This window comes from Amblyomma maculatum, chromosome 11, assembly GCF_055883805.1.
Source record: "Amblyomma maculatum isolate TAMU_Amacu chromosome 11, ASM5588380v1, whole genome shotgun sequence".
Classification (NCBI taxonomy): Eukaryota; Metazoa; Arthropoda; class Arachnida; order Ixodida; family Ixodidae; genus Amblyomma; species Amblyomma maculatum.
Genome location: NC_139354.1, coordinates 141,261,401 through 141,282,518, shown reverse-complemented (window position 1 = coordinate 141,282,518; position 21,118 = coordinate 141,261,401). Strand labels below are relative to the sequence as shown.

The 21,118-nt window shown below is 47.3% G+C and overlaps 1 protein-coding gene across 1 annotated transcript in view; it reads right to left on the bottom strand.

Annotated features, from left to right (window-relative positions):
* Positions 1-8,907: 8,907 nt before the first annotated feature.
* The window catches only part of LOC146175089 (neprilysin-1-like), a 94,623-nt gene continuing 82,412 nt past the window's right edge, over positions 8,908-21,118 (bottom strand). Inside the window, exon 5 of the mRNA XM_084583525.1 lies at positions 8,908-9,265. Within this exon, the coding sequence (XP_084439651.1) occupies positions 8,908-9,265 (358 nt within the window). The remainder of the gene's footprint in view (positions 9,266-21,118) is intronic.

The window sequence follows — 21,118 nt, the reverse complement described above, 5'->3', positions numbered from 1 at the left end:
TCGTTTTCTCTAAGAAAATCAAGGCCCAGAAGCAGGTCCTTGGAGCACTCTGCTAGCACAACAAAGCAACACGAGAAAGTTACATGGCGAATCCCGACGCGAGCGGTGCACACTCCGATCGGCGTTACCACATGCCCTCCGGCTGTCCTTATCGGGACTCCGTGCCAAGGAGTCAGGACTTTTCGCAGAATGGTAGCAAGGCCATGACTCATAACGCAAAAATCAGCGCCGGTATCTACAAGGGCAGTCGTGTTGTGCTTATCAAGGACGATCGCTATCTCGGCGGAATGTAGCCCACCGTCGAAAATGTGTGGCGTGTCAGGGATCGTCGGGCTGACGGGTCGTTCGTTGCGTCGAATTACGGCGTCGAAGGTAAGCTTCTGTGATCGTCGGGAGGTCGTCGGACTCGTTGGTCGTGCGGTGCGTCGATTGGGGGCGTCGGAGGAAAGCTTCGGCGATCGTCGAAACGTGGTCGGACTGTTGGTAGGAGCGAAGGGTCGGAGGTCGGTCTGTGTGATCGAATCGGTTAGCGGAGGATGTTGGTCGTAGTGTCCATCGACGGCGGCCCTATCCTCGAGGGTCGCCGTCTTCAGTTTTCCCGGTGCGGACTTGGGGACTGCCTGAGGAACGAACGGCGGCTGGTTGAAAACTGTCTCGGCGGTGGTGACCTGGACTGGCGTCGCTGGAGGGACGCAGGTAGGACGTGGTCGCTGAGGTATTGGTCGACGTCCCGAGGTCGTTCGCCATAGCGCGGCCGAGGGGCATCCGGGGAAAATCCGCGTAAGCCCATCCGACGGTACGGGCAGTGGCGCAGAACGTGACCTGCTTCGCCGCAGTGAAAGCACAAAGGCAGATTGTTCGGCGTGCGCCACGCGTGTGCTTTGCGAACGGGTGGTCGAGCTTCAGGCACACCAGTCGAAACTGGATATTGGGGTGGAGGACGAGCGGGAGGAGCAGGGTTGCAGGGTGCCAATGGTTCAGGTTCAGGGGTACGCAACACGTCGCTGTACCTCATTATCTGTGGCGCAGGCGGCTGGGGTGACGGTACTGATGGCACTACTTGGCGGAGCTCTTCGCGCACAATATCCGAGATGCCCCCAACACGTGGATGTTGTTCGAGAGAGGGCAGCTTTTGCAGCTCTTCGCGCACGATGCTTCGGATAAGTTCACGAAGGGCTTCCCTGTCGTTTCCGGCCATTGGCAAGCGGAAGTCTATGGCAGCGATGTTCGCAGAGCGATCAAAATGTACAAGTCGCTGATTCAAGGCATGCTCGATGCTTGTTGCTTCTTTCGTAAAATCAGCAACAGTACGTGGAGGGTCACGTACAAGGCCAACGAACAGCTGCTCCTTGACGCCTTACATAAGGTAGCGCACCTTCTTTACCTCCGACATGGACGGATCCGCCCGGTTGAGAAGGCAAGTCATTTCTTCCACAAACATGGCGACGCTTTCATTAGGCCGCTGTGCTCGGGACTGTAGAGCGAGTTCGGCCATCTCTTTTCTTGCATCGTTGCCTAATGTTGCGAGCAGCTCCCGCCGGGAATCCTGCCAGGTGGAAATGGTAGCCTCATGGTTTTCGAACCACATCTTGGCGGCGTCTTCTAGGGCGAATTAATATTCTGCAATTTTCGCTGCTCATTAAACACAGCGACCCGGTCGTAGCTGGTCAGCCAGTCCTCAACGTCTTCGAACTTGTCGCCATGAAACGGCGTGGGCATACGTGGAGTATGGCAGATCAGCTGCTGGGCACTCACGGGAAGCTGAGTGGTGATCTGAATGGCCGCTCTAGTCATCGTGGTTCGCGGTGGGGAAACAAGAGGACCACACTCGGGTGCTAAGCCTATCAAGCGACGGCTCGCCTTGTGCACAGGTGTCGTGTCCACGGTGTGTAGATGGGCGTAGGGGGCAGCCAGAGGCTCTTCGTACATGGGATCTACCCCGAACCTTCACCAAAAATGTCACAGAAGCCAGTGAAACTGGTTCAGCAGGTTTACTTAGAACTAAGTAAAAGCACCGGCAAGATCAGACACGGAACCGACTGGCGGGCGAGCACCGAGAGCGAAGAAGACGAGCGCGTGCCAGTCTCCCGAGCTCGACACATGGCGGCGCCAGTACGATAACATTGCGGCAATATAGTGAACTTTGCAACTGGTTTAAAAAAGCTCTGTCCTGCCCTACATAAAGTAGGCTCAATCTAGGATCCTGTTTGTTAGTATGATGGCTCACTGAACTGGTTTCATGATAAATATAAAATATATCCTACCACTAAAGTTACCTTCTGCGACATACAGAAGCTGATCCATTGCGGATTCTGACTGACATTCAACGATGTATTTGCAATATTAGTGGAGCCTTTGCCATCATGAAGTTTCTAGGGCATATTTTCACTGTGTTGTTGTGAAGCTTGCGCTAAGTGTACACCGTTAATATGCACTTTTATACAACATGTAAGAGCACGCAACTGCATGCTGTCTTATATTTCCCTTTGCAGAATGTGGACAATGGTTGATTACAAGTGAGATCAAATATGCATAACGAAATTGTTACATCATGTTCTTATCATTGGTGCCTAAAATTACTTAAAAACATGGGTCAGCATGAACAGTATGCGCTAATTCTTCGTGAACGTTGAAAACTGACAACAAAAAACATATAGAAAAAATGTCACAAAACGTCTATTGGGTAGAACACAATGAGAATTCTGTTGGCCCTGTGAAGATTGCACTCAGCTGGGTTGAATGCCTATCGAAATTCAGTACATTCAAAAGGCGGTCAATAGTCCGACAATAGAGTTTCAAAACTCATTTTTTAAAGGAATACACTTAAAGGATGAGCTTAAGTGTCCCCAATAATGAAGCGCCTTATACTAATATGGCTTGATAGGGGAATAATGTAGCATGCAAAAGAAGCTTCCGCCGTTGCTTTCGGAATTAAACTAGGGCTAACCAGAGTTACAACATAACCAACTTTTTCCACAACTTAAGAAAATATTTATAAACTACACCTTCTGCGCATTCAACAAAAGGCTGCTCGTGTTCTTACCACAGCTACGCTGCTGGGTTGCCTCTATATCAGTTATGCGGCAAAGCTTACACAGCTTGTGAGCAGCAAAGAACACGACTTTCAGATCATAACGCTCGGCTACCTTTTTCAGATTGTGCGAAAGTGTGTGTATTGTAACCGTGCATGGTCCGCGCTTGCGCGCGCTATTGTGCGCCTGTGGGCATGGCATGGATATGTGCTGTTGGTGCAAGGGCTCTAAGTGAGCCTGTTCCCATGAATCGTTTTGTGTGAGTATGCTTTGCTTTGTCGTGACCCTGCAACTGCCAAGTTGGCCTTGTCAAGGGAACGTCAAGAAAAATACAAAGAAACGTCGCCCTGTGAGAAATAGCCGGAAGTGCTTTTGTTCAACTGTTCACACTTCCCATCGAGCGGCGCAATTGTCAAGTGAGGAATGCCTATTGTCCAAAGGAGATGATCGGAGTGACACGTCCTATGACGTACAGGAGAAGAAAGTGGCATGAGGATTTCTCGTGAATGCAGGAAAGAGTTGCAATTGCCGGAAAGGGACAATGCTGGGAGCAGTATTCGTGGCGCGCACGTACACTTGGGTTTCTGAGAAGGAAATCCACTTGCCGGAACCAACATAGCGAATCTTTGCAGAAGAATCGAAATTTACCTCCTCGCCGTTCCCAAGCTCTACCCGCCAACAAGTGACCACGCCCGACGAAACAATACTGGACCAGTCAGTGCATCAGACCATCAGTGCAGTGATGTGATCGATTGGTTGCCGATATCTGAGGGGTGTGCCCTGGAACTGATTGGTCAGCATCTTCAGAGAGGGGCTGGACATAGGGGGATTTAAGGACGTTGCAGAGCAAGAAATAACGCTCTGAGCCCTGGGTAAACCGCTCATCCAGTCGCTTCTCGCTATGAACTCTTAACGCTTGCCATTTTGCTGATATACCCTTTTTTCATGTAAATAAGTTTTCTCAAAGTGCCATTAAACCTGCTTGTATATATATTTTACCAACTTCGAAGATTCAATCCTTAATCAACCCGGAGTCTCTGCACGCTACCAAGTGAAGGCCGGGTCGACTTAGTCCCAACGTCACGACAGCTGGTGACCAGCGTTTGGATCTGAATCTACAAGGCACAGCATCTGGTGATCGGAGGGGGCATCTGAAGCTACAAGCCACAACATCTGGTGATCAGAGGTGGCATCTCAAGCAACAAGCAGGAACAACAATCGGCCAACAAGGAAGCAGCTCGGAACATCGATCGCATGTGTGGGTGAGTGCTTGGCTTTTCTTCTGATGTGGACCAGGTTCTAGAACAGGGTTAGATTTTAGAACTGGTAAAGAGTGTTGAAACGCCTTTAGGTTTGGTAGTTTGCACAGTTGTTTTGGAAGTAGCCGACACTCGGAGCGATCATGGACCCACAAAAGCTGCAGAAACCGACACTGTTGCTATTGTGTGAGGAAATGGAAATTGATACAAGTGGTTTGGCACGAAAACCCTTGATTTTAAAGGCAATCACTGATTTGGGAACCGATGATGAGGAGCTCAGTGAAGGCTGGAATCTCATCGGACAAAAAAGGAGGAGCAGCTCAGACAGCAGAAAGAGCGGGAAAAAGAGGAAACGAGGCGTGAGCGCGAAATTGAGAGAGAAGCAAAAAGGCTGGAGCAAGAAATTGAGCTCCGGAAATTAGAAGTACAGTTAAGCAAGAGGTCGGCCAATTGTCCCCAGCTAGCGGTACCTCTTCTCAACAAGGAGGCAGATTTAAAGATGTCAAAGTACATGCAGCCATATGTGATATCAGGGGATATCGGTCTGTATCTGGCTAACTTTGAGCGAACCTGCGAAAAACTGCCCTTCCAGCGAGACACTTGGTCTCAGAGATTATTGGCGGTTCTGCCCTGCGAGGCAGCGGAGGTTGTCGCGCGGCTAAGCAAGGAGGGCGTGGACAACTACGAGAAGGTCAAGGCTTGCCTTCTGAGAAAGTATAGGCTTAGCGCCGAGGCGTTGTTGTTGTTGTAGGGGTTATTTATTGTATGTACAAAAGGAAAGAAAAGATGTTTGCCAGCCCCGGTATCTGCTATCTGATATCTGAAGCACCTGAACTGAGCGGCGGAAATAAAGGGATAGCGAGGAGAAAGTAGAGGAAATCAAAGAGGTGAGTGATAGGTAGAAAGAAAAGGGTAGGTAAAAATAAAATAAATATATTATTATTATTATTTATTACTTAACAATACTGCCGCAGTGCCTAGCAGACGGGCAAAACACATGTTATGTTACAAGCATACAATATAAAAGAAATGAAAGAATTCTAAACAGTTCCAATAAATGCGGACAACAAAGTATACAATTTTTGGGAAAAACAACCGAACAGTACCCGCAACAGTATGGCAGCATTTCATAAAAAACAAACAAACAAATAAAATAAAAAGATAACAATAGTCGGTGTACCCCATATTAATCCTACGAATTGTTAGTAACGTGTAAAGGGAACCGGGAATAAAAATAAGAAGTATTTAATATTGCCTTTATCTCCCTTGCATGACGGTTACATAAAATTCTGATGTTAAATTCTTAATATACGCTGATGACATCATGGTGCGGAGTACACACAACGACCTACTAACTGAATCCTCTGCCCTGCAATCAGCTTTAGATATTACGTGTACGTATGCATCTTCCATCGGGCTTGAGCTTTCCGAAGTAAAACTACGTTCATATCAGTCGCCAACCGCAGGGGCCGCGGTATTTTTTCTTTTCAGAAAAGAAAAGAAAAGTTAATCAGAGCCTGCTCCGGTTCCTCACGGAAAACCGTTTACATGAATTTCTATGATATGCCTTATGGCAAGCTTGCGTACAAAAAAAAAAAAGAAAAGTTCATAAGCAAAAATATTGGGCTTAACAATTCATGAGTCAGGAACTGGAACTTCATGGCTGTCTGGCGCTAAAAAACGCGTTACATACAGTGGGTCTGATTACACACATTGCTCAAAAACCGCGCAGCGCTCGTTCAGATGTTGCAAGACAGTTGGAGTGGGCAGTTGTGCCACCGCGCCTTGTTTATCAAGTCTAAATTTAGCATTAGACAAGGGAACAATGGGATCGGATTGTGGCTATAAATCGAGAGGCAATGACGGTCATCACCTGCCTCCCTCGCATTACAGCAATCGTGGCGCTCCAAGAAAACGCAAATCTAAACACAATATATGAACTGCTGCACCAACGACGTGATGAACGCAGCCTTAAGGCCAAACTCGCTCACGTGGGCTCTGAGGGCTTATGCTTCGACACATTCACTACTACCACCGCCACTGCCAGTTCTTCCTTCTTGGCGTTTTGTACAGTTTAGCGATAACAAGCCAACAGATTTACGGCGACCGAGAACAAAGGAAATGGCGTCGCCATTTCGCGACCGAATTATTGAACAAGACGCCCGCTTGACACATGATTCCATTATAATTTTCGTCGACGCAAGCATCCAAGCCTCCAAAGTGATAACAGTAGTTTACTCTCCTAGCCAGTCTTCACTGAACAAGGCATCAGCATTTCTATTACCGGAAGCTCCATCTTTTTGTGCAGAACTGCTTGCCGTGCAAGAGGCGCATCGCTCTGTGACCGCCATTTCCATGCTTCCCACGGCCCGTATTGTCATACGTACTGATGCCCTCCAGGTGACAAAGCTACTTAGATGCGCTAGGAGCAGCCCGGAAATCTGAAAAAATATACAGTCTAGGGGTTCGCAACCACATCCAATTCGTAATGCATGAACTCCGCGTGACCTTTTAGGTGGTCAAACCCATGCGGATTCTGCGACCTGCCTTTCAAACTCAATCTCGACATCGCAAAACCTCATAAAATTGGACAACGCTACCCAGTTTTTAACAAGAAAGGAGTACCTCAGGCGCCGTACACGTGCTCATATGCCTCCGTGTACGGTAAGCCTCCCCCGCGGTCTAACCCGTGCAAAAGGAGGCGGCGCTTCGAAGGATTAGAGTTGGCTTGGCTCTAATGCCTGCAGTGATTCTAAAGTGGCCACAATTTCGGTATTTATATCCACATCCTGGGTGCCCCCATCTGCAACTCTAGAAATATAGAAGCTGACATCCATCACCTGCTTTGGGAATGTCCAGCGTTGAAGCCGACGCGGATCCGGCACCTGGTGGCAGCTGGCCCCCCATAATCCGTAGTCATATGCCGTTTGGACGCTGGGACCACATCATCGTTTCTTCCTCGACTGCATTGCTTCAACCAACCTTTTTTCATTTTTTTTTTACCACAGCCTTCATCCACCATAACATTCCTTTTATGTCCTGAGGCAATGAACATCGCTAAAAAAATCTGATTTGGAAGCCCTCTTTTACAACTCTACATGCTCTAGAGAGAAAGGTGAGATTTTAAGCAATTTAAGCTCGTTAAACCGAGTAGGACGAATGAAACTTTTAGCGCACACGTGAAGTTAATTTACGCTACGACATCCACTGCACAGTACGAGTGTGCGTTGAAGTTTAACACACAGCCTAATCGGCTGCTTCAGTGGTTACAGCTGTCGGCGCTCGCTTCCTAGGAGGAATGCCCGAGTCGAATACACAGCGCTACGCGACGTCGATAACGCGACCCCCAGTGTCGACTGTTGCACCAAAGTATGCGGGATCGAATCCGGGCTGTGGCAGCCGCTTTTCGTTCGAGGAGAAAAGAAAGTCGCCCTTGTGCTGTGCGATATCAGAGCACGTTCAGAACCCCAGGTGGTCGAAATTTCCGGAGCTGTTCACAACTGCATCTCTCCATAGTTTGAGTTGGTATGAGACTTTAAGCGCTCCGAACTAAACCAAAACATGTGAGCTCTCTTCTTCGTGCTCTGCAACGCTGATACTCACTGTGCACTGAGGACCGTTTTCTAGGGACGTAAAAAGACCGTATTTTGTTCTCCTTACAGACGCCGCGCTTCGTAATCGAGACGAAATCTCGCATTTATCGGAAACTAGGGCTTTTTATCAGTGCTTAGGCTGTGGCCTTAATTACACCCGCGCCTAGCTCCAACGCTGATTAAGTAAGACTGGGACTAAGTGCTTACAATTGATGAGCACAAAAGCAAAAAGGTTAGTGCGTCGCGAGTTTGCAGAATATTTATTCGAGATACAAACTTAACCATGCTAATAGCCCGGCACGTGTTATGTTGCTTACTGACATCAAAGAAAAATCACCAGTTTTAAAATGGAGGATGTAGTGATCCAAATTCCACTCAATAGACAAAAAATTCAAGAACGTCTGGAAAGAGTGGCTAGAATACTTCGATGTGTTTAAAGAGTCTGCAACCACAGAGAGCAAGCGGAAGCTGTGGTGTTACTGGCAAGTTTCCACGTGCTGAATCTCGCAGAGCAAGCTAAAGAGAGGACGTATATCAAAATTTGTGTCAGGCTGTAGGACACTCGAGAATGGAAGCCCAAAATCCAAATCTAGACTCGTGATAACCAGGTTGGAGATTTGAGATTCGGCAAAACTGGCTTCTCTTTCAAATTCGGCTTTCTATCACAGTCGCAATTAGCGCAGAACTAAGCACCTTTGTCTAGCTTTCAAAATCATTAACTAAACAATCAGCAGTACTTTCTAGTCTAATGTGTTATTCAGACTTGATTGAACACTTTGCTATATACGAGTGCCTACGAGGTCGAACATACACGGATCACCTATGCTCCCAACCCGGCATGACTTAACAAGATGACCAGTTTCGTTTACAAATGTACAGTAGTTGTTAACGAGAAAAAAAACTATAGTAAAGAGTTTGAAGCAGGTTCCATTAAGAACAACGCGAATCAGAAGAACACCGAGGGCAACCTTTAGGTGTGAACACGACAAACACTTAACACACGTACACCAATATCGCCACGAGTTAGATGCGCTCGCAGTTGGCCTTTGGGTAAAGCGTGTGGGTATGTTCACAAGCAAATGTCTCACGGAACCCCTGGCTGTGCACGAGAGGAAACATGCATGCCAGCCGAACGTTCAGATCCTTGTATTCGAGCACCGGATTGCCGGCGTTGCTGTCGCAGAACTGCTGGCAGTAGCGCATAAAGAACAGCTGGGCGTTGTAATTGTCCTTGATATCGGACAACGCGAAGGCAATTTCTAAGCCTCGTGTGTAAGTCACGAGGAATTCGCGGACGTCTTCAGGTGGTCGTGTCCCTGTCTTTGTTACGCTGGAGGTCACGAAATCTTTTTCGAGCCGGTAGTATTCGCTCTCGTAGCACCTGCGCAGGAAAGACTGGAATCAGAACCCGTTGTTAGAGCGGATGAGTCATGTACAGAGCGGTGCTCCTGAGGCACGTATGTCGTAAGCTGTACAAACGGAGCACAGCTGCCTAAAAGTATGTTCTTTTGATTACAAAGTCTCTGAGTGCACTTTGTTACACAAAAAAATTGTGATAAAGTAAGGAATGAAACTTTTCATCTATAAATTTACAAAAATGAATGTTAAGAAGAAGGAGATAAATTTGGGTTCTAAATGAGTTTACATACTAGCAACAAAAAGCGGATTGCTCAGTAGTAATTGTTAACGTTTGCTGGACACCCTTGATTACCCTCATCAACTATATGCACTTCGTTACTCGTGTAAGGACTAATACCTCATTTTTGGCCACTTTTGTCTCCAACATGATTTATCGCTGGCAAAGAGGTATAAGCTCTCGACTCCTATAAATGAATGGGCAATAAAACAGAGATACAGCCCCACTTACCCAAACCGCAAAAGTGTCTACATGAGTTAGGGGAGAGAATCTGATTCCAAGAATAAATGGTCCGATCGCCTTCACCCTTGTGTCTCAAATAAAGAGCCATAGTTTTTACTCCTTTTAAAGCGCCCAGCTCATACAGTTGCTTGACTTATGACGAATTCGAGTCGGAGAGCAGGCGCACTCGAGAGCGCTCCAAAAGTGCTCTCAGACGAGTGGGTGCCCTCCATTGGGAGAGCAGGAGTAGAATCAGTGGCTTCCAATGGTAGAGGAAGAGGACTTCTCCTCCGATGAGAGCACCCGAATACACTCTCGGCTGCTCCCTCGTCTAAAACGAGTATAGAGAAAGTCACGTGGCGACGCGGCTACACCAGCCGGCGCGGCCGCGGCGGCATCCCTCAGGGGCCGACATGGCAACAGCGTACTCGCAATCGACCATCAGCTCACGATAATCGTGACGGCCACAGCCGAAATGCTTTCTATGCCGTGACACCGTTAAGATATATTGTGTATCTTTTTTCGGTGGTATCTTTTTTTCCAGAGTTTCCACGTTTCTTATCGTCATTTCTTATCGTAGCGTTTCGAGAGAGACGATAATCGGCGCGGCTCTGTGTGATAACACACTGTCGATTAACGTACAAATAAATCTGGAATTGAATAATGTGGTCTACATGCATAACAATCTTCATAGATGTTCTTGAGGCCACTTTTACCCGATGATTACTGCTAAAATATTCGCTGCAGGCTCAAGACAGGGCCAACGCATCAGAGAGTGTAGCCCGCACCATGGCCCAGTATAAACATCAGACAGATAAAACGAGGAAGAGAGTAATTTACCAAGCGATGAACCCATCAAATAAAAAACAACAAGATAGAGCGCATGTAATGCACAATACTTTACGTGTTTCGCAAGCTTTAGCGCTCCTCCTTGCACTGCGTATAAACAAAGCGATCCCTGGGTCATCGCAACGCTTTCCGAAATGTTTGCATACAAATAAGATTTAGTTACCAGCAAACTAGTCTCCTCGCTGCTGCGCTTGCCGGTATTGAAGCTTCGTCGCCCTTTTTCCTTGAATGTTTGTGCTACAGCTCCGTGTTCAGCGAACGTTACGTCCACAGTAGCAGACCATGACAGAAGTGCCGGCGCTCCTAAATTTACCAGCGCTGTGAAACTCCACATGTTAAAATGATTCCTGTGCACAATATAGGGAGCACAGGTAGCCAGAACATTAGTGGCAAGTCCTGAGAGCAGGCAGTAAGCTCCGATGGTCAAGAAGTTGTAATATTTAGAGCAGCAGCAATGGCCTGTACACCTTAAAACGTGAAGTTGCATTATAAATACGGCCTTGGCAGAAAGGCGCCGGTACCTCGGCGTGGCGGATTGGTTAGCGCAGAAAGCTAGGCACCCAGTGATAGCGAGTTCAAATCGCGTTAGGCTGTTTTTTTTCTCCCATAAATTTACTTTTTTTATCCTTTTATTGTATTTGAGGTGCGTCATTGCCTTTTAGTTTTTTTTTCTTTTTATCGGAGGCCCTTTTTCGCAGGGCGACTAGTGCATTAGGAAAGGATGTAATAGGGGAGTAAAGAAATTTGGAATATGATAGACACTGTTCTTGGTATGAGCGGGAAATATGCCCCTTTTGTTTCAGTTGAGTTCAGTCGTTCAGTCGTGTCCGACTCTTCGTGACCCTATGGACCATATCAGGCCACGCTTTCCGGTCTCCCACTGTATTCCTAATATCACATTACTTGATCTGCAGCGCCTCGAGGATGCTATCCAAGCATCGCGTTCGTTACCTACGCCTTCTCCGGTGACCCTCAACCTTTCCCAACATCAAATCTTTCTCCAGCGACTCCTCTCTTCTCATCAGATGACCAAAGTAGCTGAGCATTAACTTTAGAATTTGACCTTCAATGGGCAGTAAAGGTTTATGGTCGACAATATCGACTGATTTGATCTTCTGGCCGTCCAAGGAACTCTCAAGAGTCTCTGCCAACACCACAATTCAAACGCGTCAACTCTTCGGCGGTCAGCCTTCTTCACAGTCCAACTCTCGCCTCCATACATCACAACTGGAAAGACCATGGCACGCGTTATACGGATCTTGGTTGGCAGTGTAATGTCTCTGTTCTTCGCTAGGCGGTCAAGGCTAGCCATGGCTCTCTTTCCCAGAAACAGGCGTCTCCTAATTTCATGGCTGCAGTCTCCTTCCAGATCTTGGAGCCCAAGAAGAGAAAATCTGTCACAGCGTCCACTTCTTGTCCCTTGATGCTCCAGGACTTGATAGAGCAAGACGCCATGATCTTTGTCTTTGTAATGTTCAGTTTAAGCCCGAACTTCTCACTCTCTTCTTGTACGCGCATCAGAAGTCTCTTGAGTTCCACTTCACTTTCTGCCATTAAAGTGGCATCATCCGCATATCTGAGGTTGCCTGCAAATAGCACTTTGAAGCTCTGGTTGCCACAATACGTGGGTCAAATGTGCTATGATTTAGAGAAGAATTAAATGATAATCCGTTTTTCCTTTGCCGCTTAGCATAGCTGTATGCTTTTCGTGGCATTCGTAGCTGCAGTCGAGCGGTCAGGTGAAGGTTAACGGTAGATCGCAGTCGAAGCGGCGAAGGCGCCGATATGTTGACTCAAAAGTGTGAACGAAGGAGCCTGTCGGCGGCAGCGGATTTCGCTCGCTCCGCAAAATGCTCAAGTGTAAACGAGGCATCAAAATGGCGGCTGCAAAGCGTCGGTGCTCTGCGGGCGGAAAGCATTACTCAGGTGCTGTATGCATGTTTCAGAGTCGCTGCTTTCGTCTAAAGGGCCAAGGGAGGTGGATCGCCGCGCTGTGAGAAAAACAAAGAAAACAATCGGTTCTACACGAACCGTTGGCCTCTCCTCGGGTTGCAACTGCCGCCGCTGCGGGTAGACGGAGAATGCTGGGAAGAAAGCTGCGGTCACATGGTCGTGGCGCACAGCTCTCGACACGCAGAGAGCGTTCCCGTAGAAGGACAGTTACACCCTCGCTCGGCGTGCTCCTGTACTGCTCTGTACTGCTCGGCGACTCTGCTCTCGTCCCCACAACCGAATGCGCCAGTAGTTCAAAACGACAACCAACTGCTAGATACCGCCTTTCAGATTCATAACCGTGATATCTTTTTTTCTAACGAGAGACATTACAAGAACACGATATTTAATGATACCGTGTTAAAACTTCCATGCCTAATGTCACAGCGTATATTCACAAGACAGCTAATATTTTTTAAAGCCGAAAGCCTTTCTAGGCTCATGGTGCATTCGCAGAAAATGACCGCAGGTCATGACCGCCAGAAGCGCCCTTGGGAAATGTGCGGCGCACGACTAAAGATTTTAAAGGTTAATTATATTGGGTTTTATGACGCATCAGCAACTATGGCTATGATGCGCCCAACTAATGATAGTGATTAAAAGAAGTTATATTGTAGATTAGTAGATGTTATATGACTAATAATGACTACTAATGACTTGAAGTGACAACCAATGACTTGCAAACACTGCTAATGACTTGTAATAGCCAATATGTCTAACGACAACTTGTAATGACTACAATTCATTATAAATAACGAAAATGCTTAGTAATGACAGCTAATGGCTTGGATTGACTAGTAATGACTTGTATTTGACCAGTATTTCTAACGACGACTCGTAGCGACTCAGCTGATTAGAAATAATTAGGTATCCTTAGTAATGAGTTGAAGTGACTAGAATGACTGCTAATTACTTGTAATGACCAAATGTCTAATGATAACTTGTATCAAGTTGAACTGATTAGAAATGACTAAAATGTTTATATTGAGTTGTAATGACTAAAACAACTACTAATGACTACAACTACTACGACAAGAATGTCACTATTCATCTCTGTAGAGATATCTTGAAACCAAGCAATTCTTTTCGTTTTGTGTCTAAGCCAATAATGCAGACGCCTACTTAATGCCCATAAAAGGTTTGTTCTCTAGTGATGATAACATATATCTGAGGAAGCTGAGAGAACAGTGAGGAGCTCGTTTTGAAACAGTAATTAAGTGATTCTTTGGTCGGCGACGCAAAAGAAAGTGTAGGGAATTTTCTTAAATTTTTGGAATTGCTATAGATGAGAATTAGCGCTTTAGTAATTTTGGGAAGAACAATAATGAGGTGCAACATAGAAGTAAAACCAAAGCCCCGACTGTTGCGACCGAACAAACACACTCCGAATTTATCGTTTTTTGCTTTTACCTAATAAAGTGCATTAACAGCTGCCCGATATTCTACCCCACTTGGTAGTCGGGTTGCCTGTTCCCGAACGTTGAGACCTTCCACCCGCGCCCCACTCGTCTATAGCTGTGCACGTGGAAGGCGTTTTGTAGCAGCGAGTGTCACATGAAACCTGATGGAAGACGAGAGGGAAGAAGCTGTCTGAGAACCGTCTTACGATACACTATGGCTTCAATGCTGCCAAAGCACTTTTCAATAAACACAAGTTCTACGGCTCTTATTCTGAACACAGCCACAAATAAATGACAGTATATATTTGGTATATCACTCTTTGGCATGGGTCGCAAAGTCTAACGCATCGCTTCACGTCACTTTGGAGGCAAGGCCAGTAGAATTGTTCTGTGATTCTATTCACTGTGTCCTTGGCACGTTGGTGTTCAGCCGTAACGGAATTAGGGCCCAAACGCAACATGGATGGTCTTAATTCTTTTGGTGTCACTTTCTGTAGGGCTTCTCTTCTTGGGCTGCAAGTACATTTGCGGTACAGCAGCCCATTTTTTAAATGAGAAACTCGAATGTCCTCTTTCATTTCTCTCTTTTTAGAGCTTCCCCAACCTTCCGAAAAAAAACCGGCTAGTGATGCGTCGTTTTTTTGCTCCTGCGCTTTTCTGGGAGTCACCTTCAGCAGCTCCGCCGCAGGGACCTGAAATTTAGATATCAGCCCTTTGACTGCTTCTGCTGCTATTGTATGTACAGGAGACGGCATCATGGGTGTTTTGACTTTTCTTCGGCTACTTCTTATGCGTTCCCCTGACATCCCATTAAAAGAAATCTTCTCAACGGCTTCTCCATCGTCTTTTTTTCCTCTTCTGGGTAAGGTTTCATACGGGGGATCTAGTCGCAGTCAGGATCGCCCACCTTTCTTACGCTCGTGATGTTTCCCAACACTAAGTCGTAGGGCGGTGCATCCAAGCACTTTGCTATGGCCAGTCCCGAATAAATAGTACGGTGGAGAAATGTAAATCATTGCTTCAGGAAGGTAGCGAATGGTGCTATCTACCAATTGAACTGGCGCCAGATGACCAGCTCTTCATCTTTATCAGGGCTCCTCTAACTAGAACAGTGTTTGTTTCGCTGTCTCTCAATACGCTGACGCACTGTCCATGAATTTTACCCTGAACTACAGGATCGACATTTAGGTAAAAGTTACGTGTCTGGCTGTTTTATCCTCCGATCTCTCACTCTCTCCAGTGCAGTAAGCTTGCTGAGCGGGCCTCACAGTCTGTCTGGGATGCACTATACACGCAGGATTTCCTTGCGTCTGCAATCTGCGTGCTTCGGTTCTGTGACTTCATAATGTGGAACTGATGGCGGAAAGCCTGCGCCTGACTTCTATTTCTTTCCTGCCTACAGTCTGTGCACGATGTCCGACCCCATTGCACAAGAAACACCTCGGGGGGTGCTTAAATGTGCCACTTTGCACTCCTCGCTTTGCCGTGCCCACATCCGATGTTCTCAGTGCATCTTCCTTAAGATATCCCAGGTTTCTCCGGCTTGGGCTTCCATAAACTGATCGGCATAGCTGAATGCATCTACTTCATTTTGCTTCCGCTCTCTTAGAAATACTGCTAACTTTGGGTGACAGCAAGACAAAAACTGCTTTGCCACCATCAGATCTCACACCTTCGTAGGCTTTTTTCTAACTCTGCCATTTCTATCCATCGCTCAAAGTAGTTAAGCAACCGCGATGCAATCTGTTTTGTGGTTACCGCGTCATCTGGCTTAAGGCCTCGGGACCACTATCGGAAGCCTTCTGCGGTTAAATGGCACCTCTGCAGAAGTGTCGTCTTTACATTATCATAATCCGTCGACTCCGATGCGGGCATCCTCCCAAAAACTGTTAATGACTCGCCCAGCAAGCAAAGGCTATGGGCTGCTGCCCATTCGCTTTTATTCCATCCTTGCCCTATTGCGATTTTCTCAAACCGATGCAAATACGCATCAAGTCATCCCTCATATTATCAAAAGGAGCCATGAGCTTTCTCGGACAGACCACTGTGGGTGTCTCCTTCCAACACCTGACAAAGGTCTTGTCGCCTGTGACACAATTTCACCATGAGGGTTGGCAAGGCATAACTTGAGTTCGAGCACTTTGTTCTCCTCGCCCATTCTCTTTTCTTCTAACCCTGTCATCCTTTTAGCGGTCTCTTCTGCTTCGCGTGCTTGCTCGCGAACCCTGTCGCTCTTTTCACGCGCTTGTGCGCCAAATCGTTTTCCTCTGTCTGACTCATTTTGTGTTCCTAATAACGAGGCATCGTTTCCTCTTTCTGTGAACCCGAACTTTTCGGCCTGTAACATGAGCTTTTTGAGGTCCATCTCCCTGGTTTCAGCACGGACACAAGCGTGTTGACCTAACGTTCATACGAAATGTTTAAAAAGCATTCTGGCAGGCTTGTCAATATATTTTGTCACTTCCATGACTAGAACGCGAGTCGAAAAACCCAGAGAGGTGTACATCTCACAAACCGATGTTTACTGCAACAATGGGCAACAAACAATCAACATTAAGGGCTTTACACTGCAACAATAATCATGTACATGCATAGTAATTCCACACGCAGGTGGACTTTACGCAAATGAAAAATATCCTCGTTTAGAGCCACTGGAGTCCGTAATCACAACTAATAAGTGAAAATAAAGACTGTTTCAATGGGTACTTTTGTAGAAACTGTGCTGACGAGAGATGTCGCTCAAAACTCTCTCTAGGGCCTCCGATGCATAGTCGATGGAGCGACTCAACGATCCGAGGCGCAGGTCGCGATACGTCGGTCCATGAGATCAACCTGTTACGTCTTTCCCGCATCACCTCCAAAGCTCGAGTTCCCATGTCTACCCCACGCGGCAGCCACGCGAAGCAGGCCTCGTCACCTATAATGTCTTCGCCTCGAGGGGCATTGCGCCAATGTATCTTCACGGCCGCGGGCCCCGTGAGTTGCCGTGACCTCGTGGCCACCGAAAATTTGGAGCCACGACGTCTGGCTTTCTTCTGTTTCCGCCGTCTCTGTGGTTATTGCTTCCGAGCAGACGCGTGCACGTTATGCCGTCTGCCCCGCTCCGTTCCAACGGATGGTTGTGTCTGCTTCGTACGCTGCTTTCCGACAGTTTCTTGGTTCTGTTCTGGATGGATCCTGGTTTGAATCCTTAGCGGCAGTTTTCACTCAGACGTGACACATATACGAACCTTACAGAGCCGTAGTCGTTTCGATGAGAAGACCATACACCATAATTTATAAGAATCAACCACTGTTGATATACTAATACGGCAAGATAGGCAAGATTAAAATATTTATTTGGGCTTAGAGGTTATATTCAAATTTACGCACGATATTTTGAGAGACAAAAAGCAGGTGGTGATTAAGCTTCGATTAAGACTTAAAACCGTTGATACCCTCATCTTCCGCTTTCTTGCGGATACTCATTTACTTCGACGTGCTCAACAAATCCACAATTCAATGTTTCCGTTTTCTCCGACTCTATTGTCTGATGTGCCGCCATTAGCGTGCAGTTGTACGGCGTAAGAAGCCAGTTTTATGAAAGTGTTCCTGGCATAGGCATTCAGCGCCGCATCTATCAAGCGCAAAAGGAACCTGCCTCCCTGTCCTGTGGGAACAGACAGTACTCCACCTAACCGGGCCGCGTGATGTCATCTCGTGTCGTCACGTTACCTATCGAACAACTTCCATAGGCACGATCACAATTTTCCGATTGTAGTGGCAAAGCCAGATCCTGTGGAAAAGCAAGAATGTACTGCTTTCGCGTTAGAAATTTCTCGGACGGGCAACGGGTGACTACCTTCAATAGCATCTCATTCATGCCACCTTCAGAGCACTTGTATCTTACACTTCCACTTTATCACAAAACAAATCTGATTTCCCGTGCAATGACCTTACAGAATTTTACTAATGACAGTGGGTACATTAACAGTGCTCTGTATACCTGTTGTTTGAAGAAAAACAAAATTCAAAGGGAAAAATTGCATCAGTCATTGACTAAAGACTACGTTTAGTATTCCCTACTCAATTCTTTAAGAATATGAAACGAAGGCCGAACCTGACAAATAGAAAGACAATGTAAAAGACCACAAGCTGAAAAGTGTTAGGCATGTTTGCGTACTGTGGTATAAAAGAGATTGAACAAGAGTAGAGGGCGGAAGCCTCAGTTCGTAGGTCGAGGCAACGTTTCGACAAGTGGGCTTGTCTTCATCTGGACAGAGCGATCATCGCTCGCAAGTGCTTAAATACGCTTTTGCTTCCGAAGAAGAAAAGCTGGGGAGGGGGAGGATGGGTGTGAAGAAAGTAGGTTAAAGAGTGAAAAACAATGTTCAGTTTTTTTTTCTCAGCCTTCAACCGGTGATCCTGTATACCAAAGGATCATGCTGAAAATATATATACTTAAACATTTTTTGCACTCCTTGACGTACTTCCTTCTCACCACCCCTCCCCTTCCCACTCCACATCTTTTCTTCTTCGGAAGCAAAAGTGTATTATACCCACACTAGTGATGATTGCATGGCGCAGACGAAGACAAGTCCACTTGTCGAAAAGTTGGCTCGACCTGAGAAATGAACCTTCCCCCATCTACCCTTGCTGAGACTTGTTCGTGCCGTGTAGGCATCTTCTTCCTCTGGTTATACCGGCATACTGCGGTATGGAAGAAATGTACACGGTAGGTGCGGATATTTTGGGTCTTTCTTTTATAGATGATATATCACTACGTGTCAGCTGCGATAGAAAAAGTAACCTACACAATGCTTAATCGGCCTGCCACGTTCTTATGTTCGAGCCCCAGAAAGGTTGTGAATTTCCATCAGTGCACATAGCTTTTCAACCGGTAAATTGCGAACGCACCCCAAGCACTCCGAATATATATCGTGCATGTCGCAAAGAAAATTGGCAAATAATGGTAAGTATTCAAACAAATAGCTGAATAAGGAGAACGCGCTAGGTGATGCATATCGGGGGCTGCCTTTACTAATGCTTTTTTTTTATTCCGAGCCGAACGCAGGCGGAACACCTGAAGGCAGGAGAGACGCGTATATATATTGTGAGCCTTCCACGGATCTTCTTTCATTTGTACATACCATAATCTTCCTCTTTCTTTTGTACATACCATCGTCATCGTCCCGCGGCGCCGGCTCCAGCACGCACCTGGGTTCTCCATCAGATTAAAAACGCTGACACGGCGTACCTTGCCTTGCCGTCACGACTTTGGCGTCTCGACCTGACCTTCTTTCACACGTGGTGGAGGTGAAATTTGATCCCCTTACTGCCTTGTGCCCTGCCTTTCACTGGAGCTACGTTCCGGTCGCCGTTTGGCAACAACCACCATCGTTATGTCAACCGAGAGCAGTCCCGACCCGGCCGGACCCTCTACCTCGGCTACACCGCCGCCTCCCACTGTGCCTACACGACAACGCGACCCGCCGCTGTTCGCCGGTCGTCGCGACGAGGACGTGGATGACTGGCTTGACACTTATGAACGCTGCAGTGCCTACAACCGGTGGGATGACGCTTTAAAATTCCTCAACGTTTCCTTCTACCTGATTGCGGTCGCCAGGAATTGGTTTATCAACCGCGAGCCCCACACCACTAACTGTCCCACCTTCAAACAGCAGTTCCGCCAATACTTCGCCGACCCGGCAGTTCGGACTGAGATCGCGAGGAACAAGGTCGCTTCCCGTCGTCAAGGTCCCGATGAGTCGTATGCGTCTTACATAGAGGCCATACTTGCACTTTGCCGGCGTATTAGCCCCACCATGCCTGAACCTGAACTCGTGCACCATGTCATGAAAGGAATCAATTCTGTGGCTTATAACACCCTACTTGCCCAGAATCCATCAAGTGTTGATTCCACTATTACGACATGTCAACGCCTCAAATAGCTGCAGTCCTCCCGATTGCAGCCCGACTTCTCTACTGGCTCCCCCTCTACCGACTTCGATCTACGAACCCTAATTCGAGCGATAATCCGCGAAGAGCTCCAAGCCTTGAGCCCTTTCTGCCGGCACGGGTGTGATCACTCTTCTTCTAATGACGCCAGCCTCCGCACCATCATTAAAGAAGAATTGGCAACTATCACCCACCCTGTCGCGCCTGACCCTCCTGCATCTCGTCCAGCGCCGACTTATGCTCACGTTGCTGCATCCCCTCCTCCTTTTGTTCCCCCCCCCCCCCCCCCACGACCAGCACCGCCCTACAACCACATCATCACCGTGACGACGGCTCAGCCTACGCCGCCCTATTACGCACCTTGGCGCCCCTCTCGCCCAGTGTGCTACTACTGTGGAATCAGAGGACATATTTCCCGCTTCTGTCGTCGACGCATTCAGAACGAGCGGCGTGGTTGCGACGCCTTCGAAAGTGACGTACCCTCATATTATCAGCGACGATCTGTTCCCAGCCCACCTCGTCGATCCTCTCCACCGCCGGTATCCTCGTCTGAACCAAGTGGCGCCCATGTATCCCGACGCCGGTCCCTTTCCCCATACCGCCGCTCTGTTTCTCCACTTCGACCAGCAACAACTGTTCCTGTCCGTCATTAGGAAAACTAAGCGATGCAGTTTCCGGAGGTGAAACTGCACTCTGCGAACTTACCAAAAGTCCTCCTCATCGCCCGTACAACATGATTTCCATTTTAGCTGAAGGATTACCGGTTGAAGCTTTGATTGACACAGGGGCTGCAATTTCTGTTATTCGCGCTGATTTGTCCCACCATCTGCGGAAAGTAACGACACCATATGATGGACCTGAACTTCGTGGAGCAAATGACGTCCCTCTACATCCTTCAGCAAAGTGTACAGTTAGAATTGTTATAGACGGCGTCCGCCATCATGTGCAGTTTGCTGTGCTTTCACCGTGTGCGCATCAGATGATTTTTTGTTGGGATTTTTTGTCGACCGCGTCAGCGTTAATTTCTTGTGGCGACCGTGTCATTCATATCACAGACAGTGGATTTTTCATCTCACATGTCTGAAGGACGTCATTCCCTCAGTGCCGCACTTGACACTGTATTGCCTCCACAGTGCGAAAAACTTGTTATCGTTGTTTCGGAACACATCACTGACGGGGATGTACTTATCGCACCATC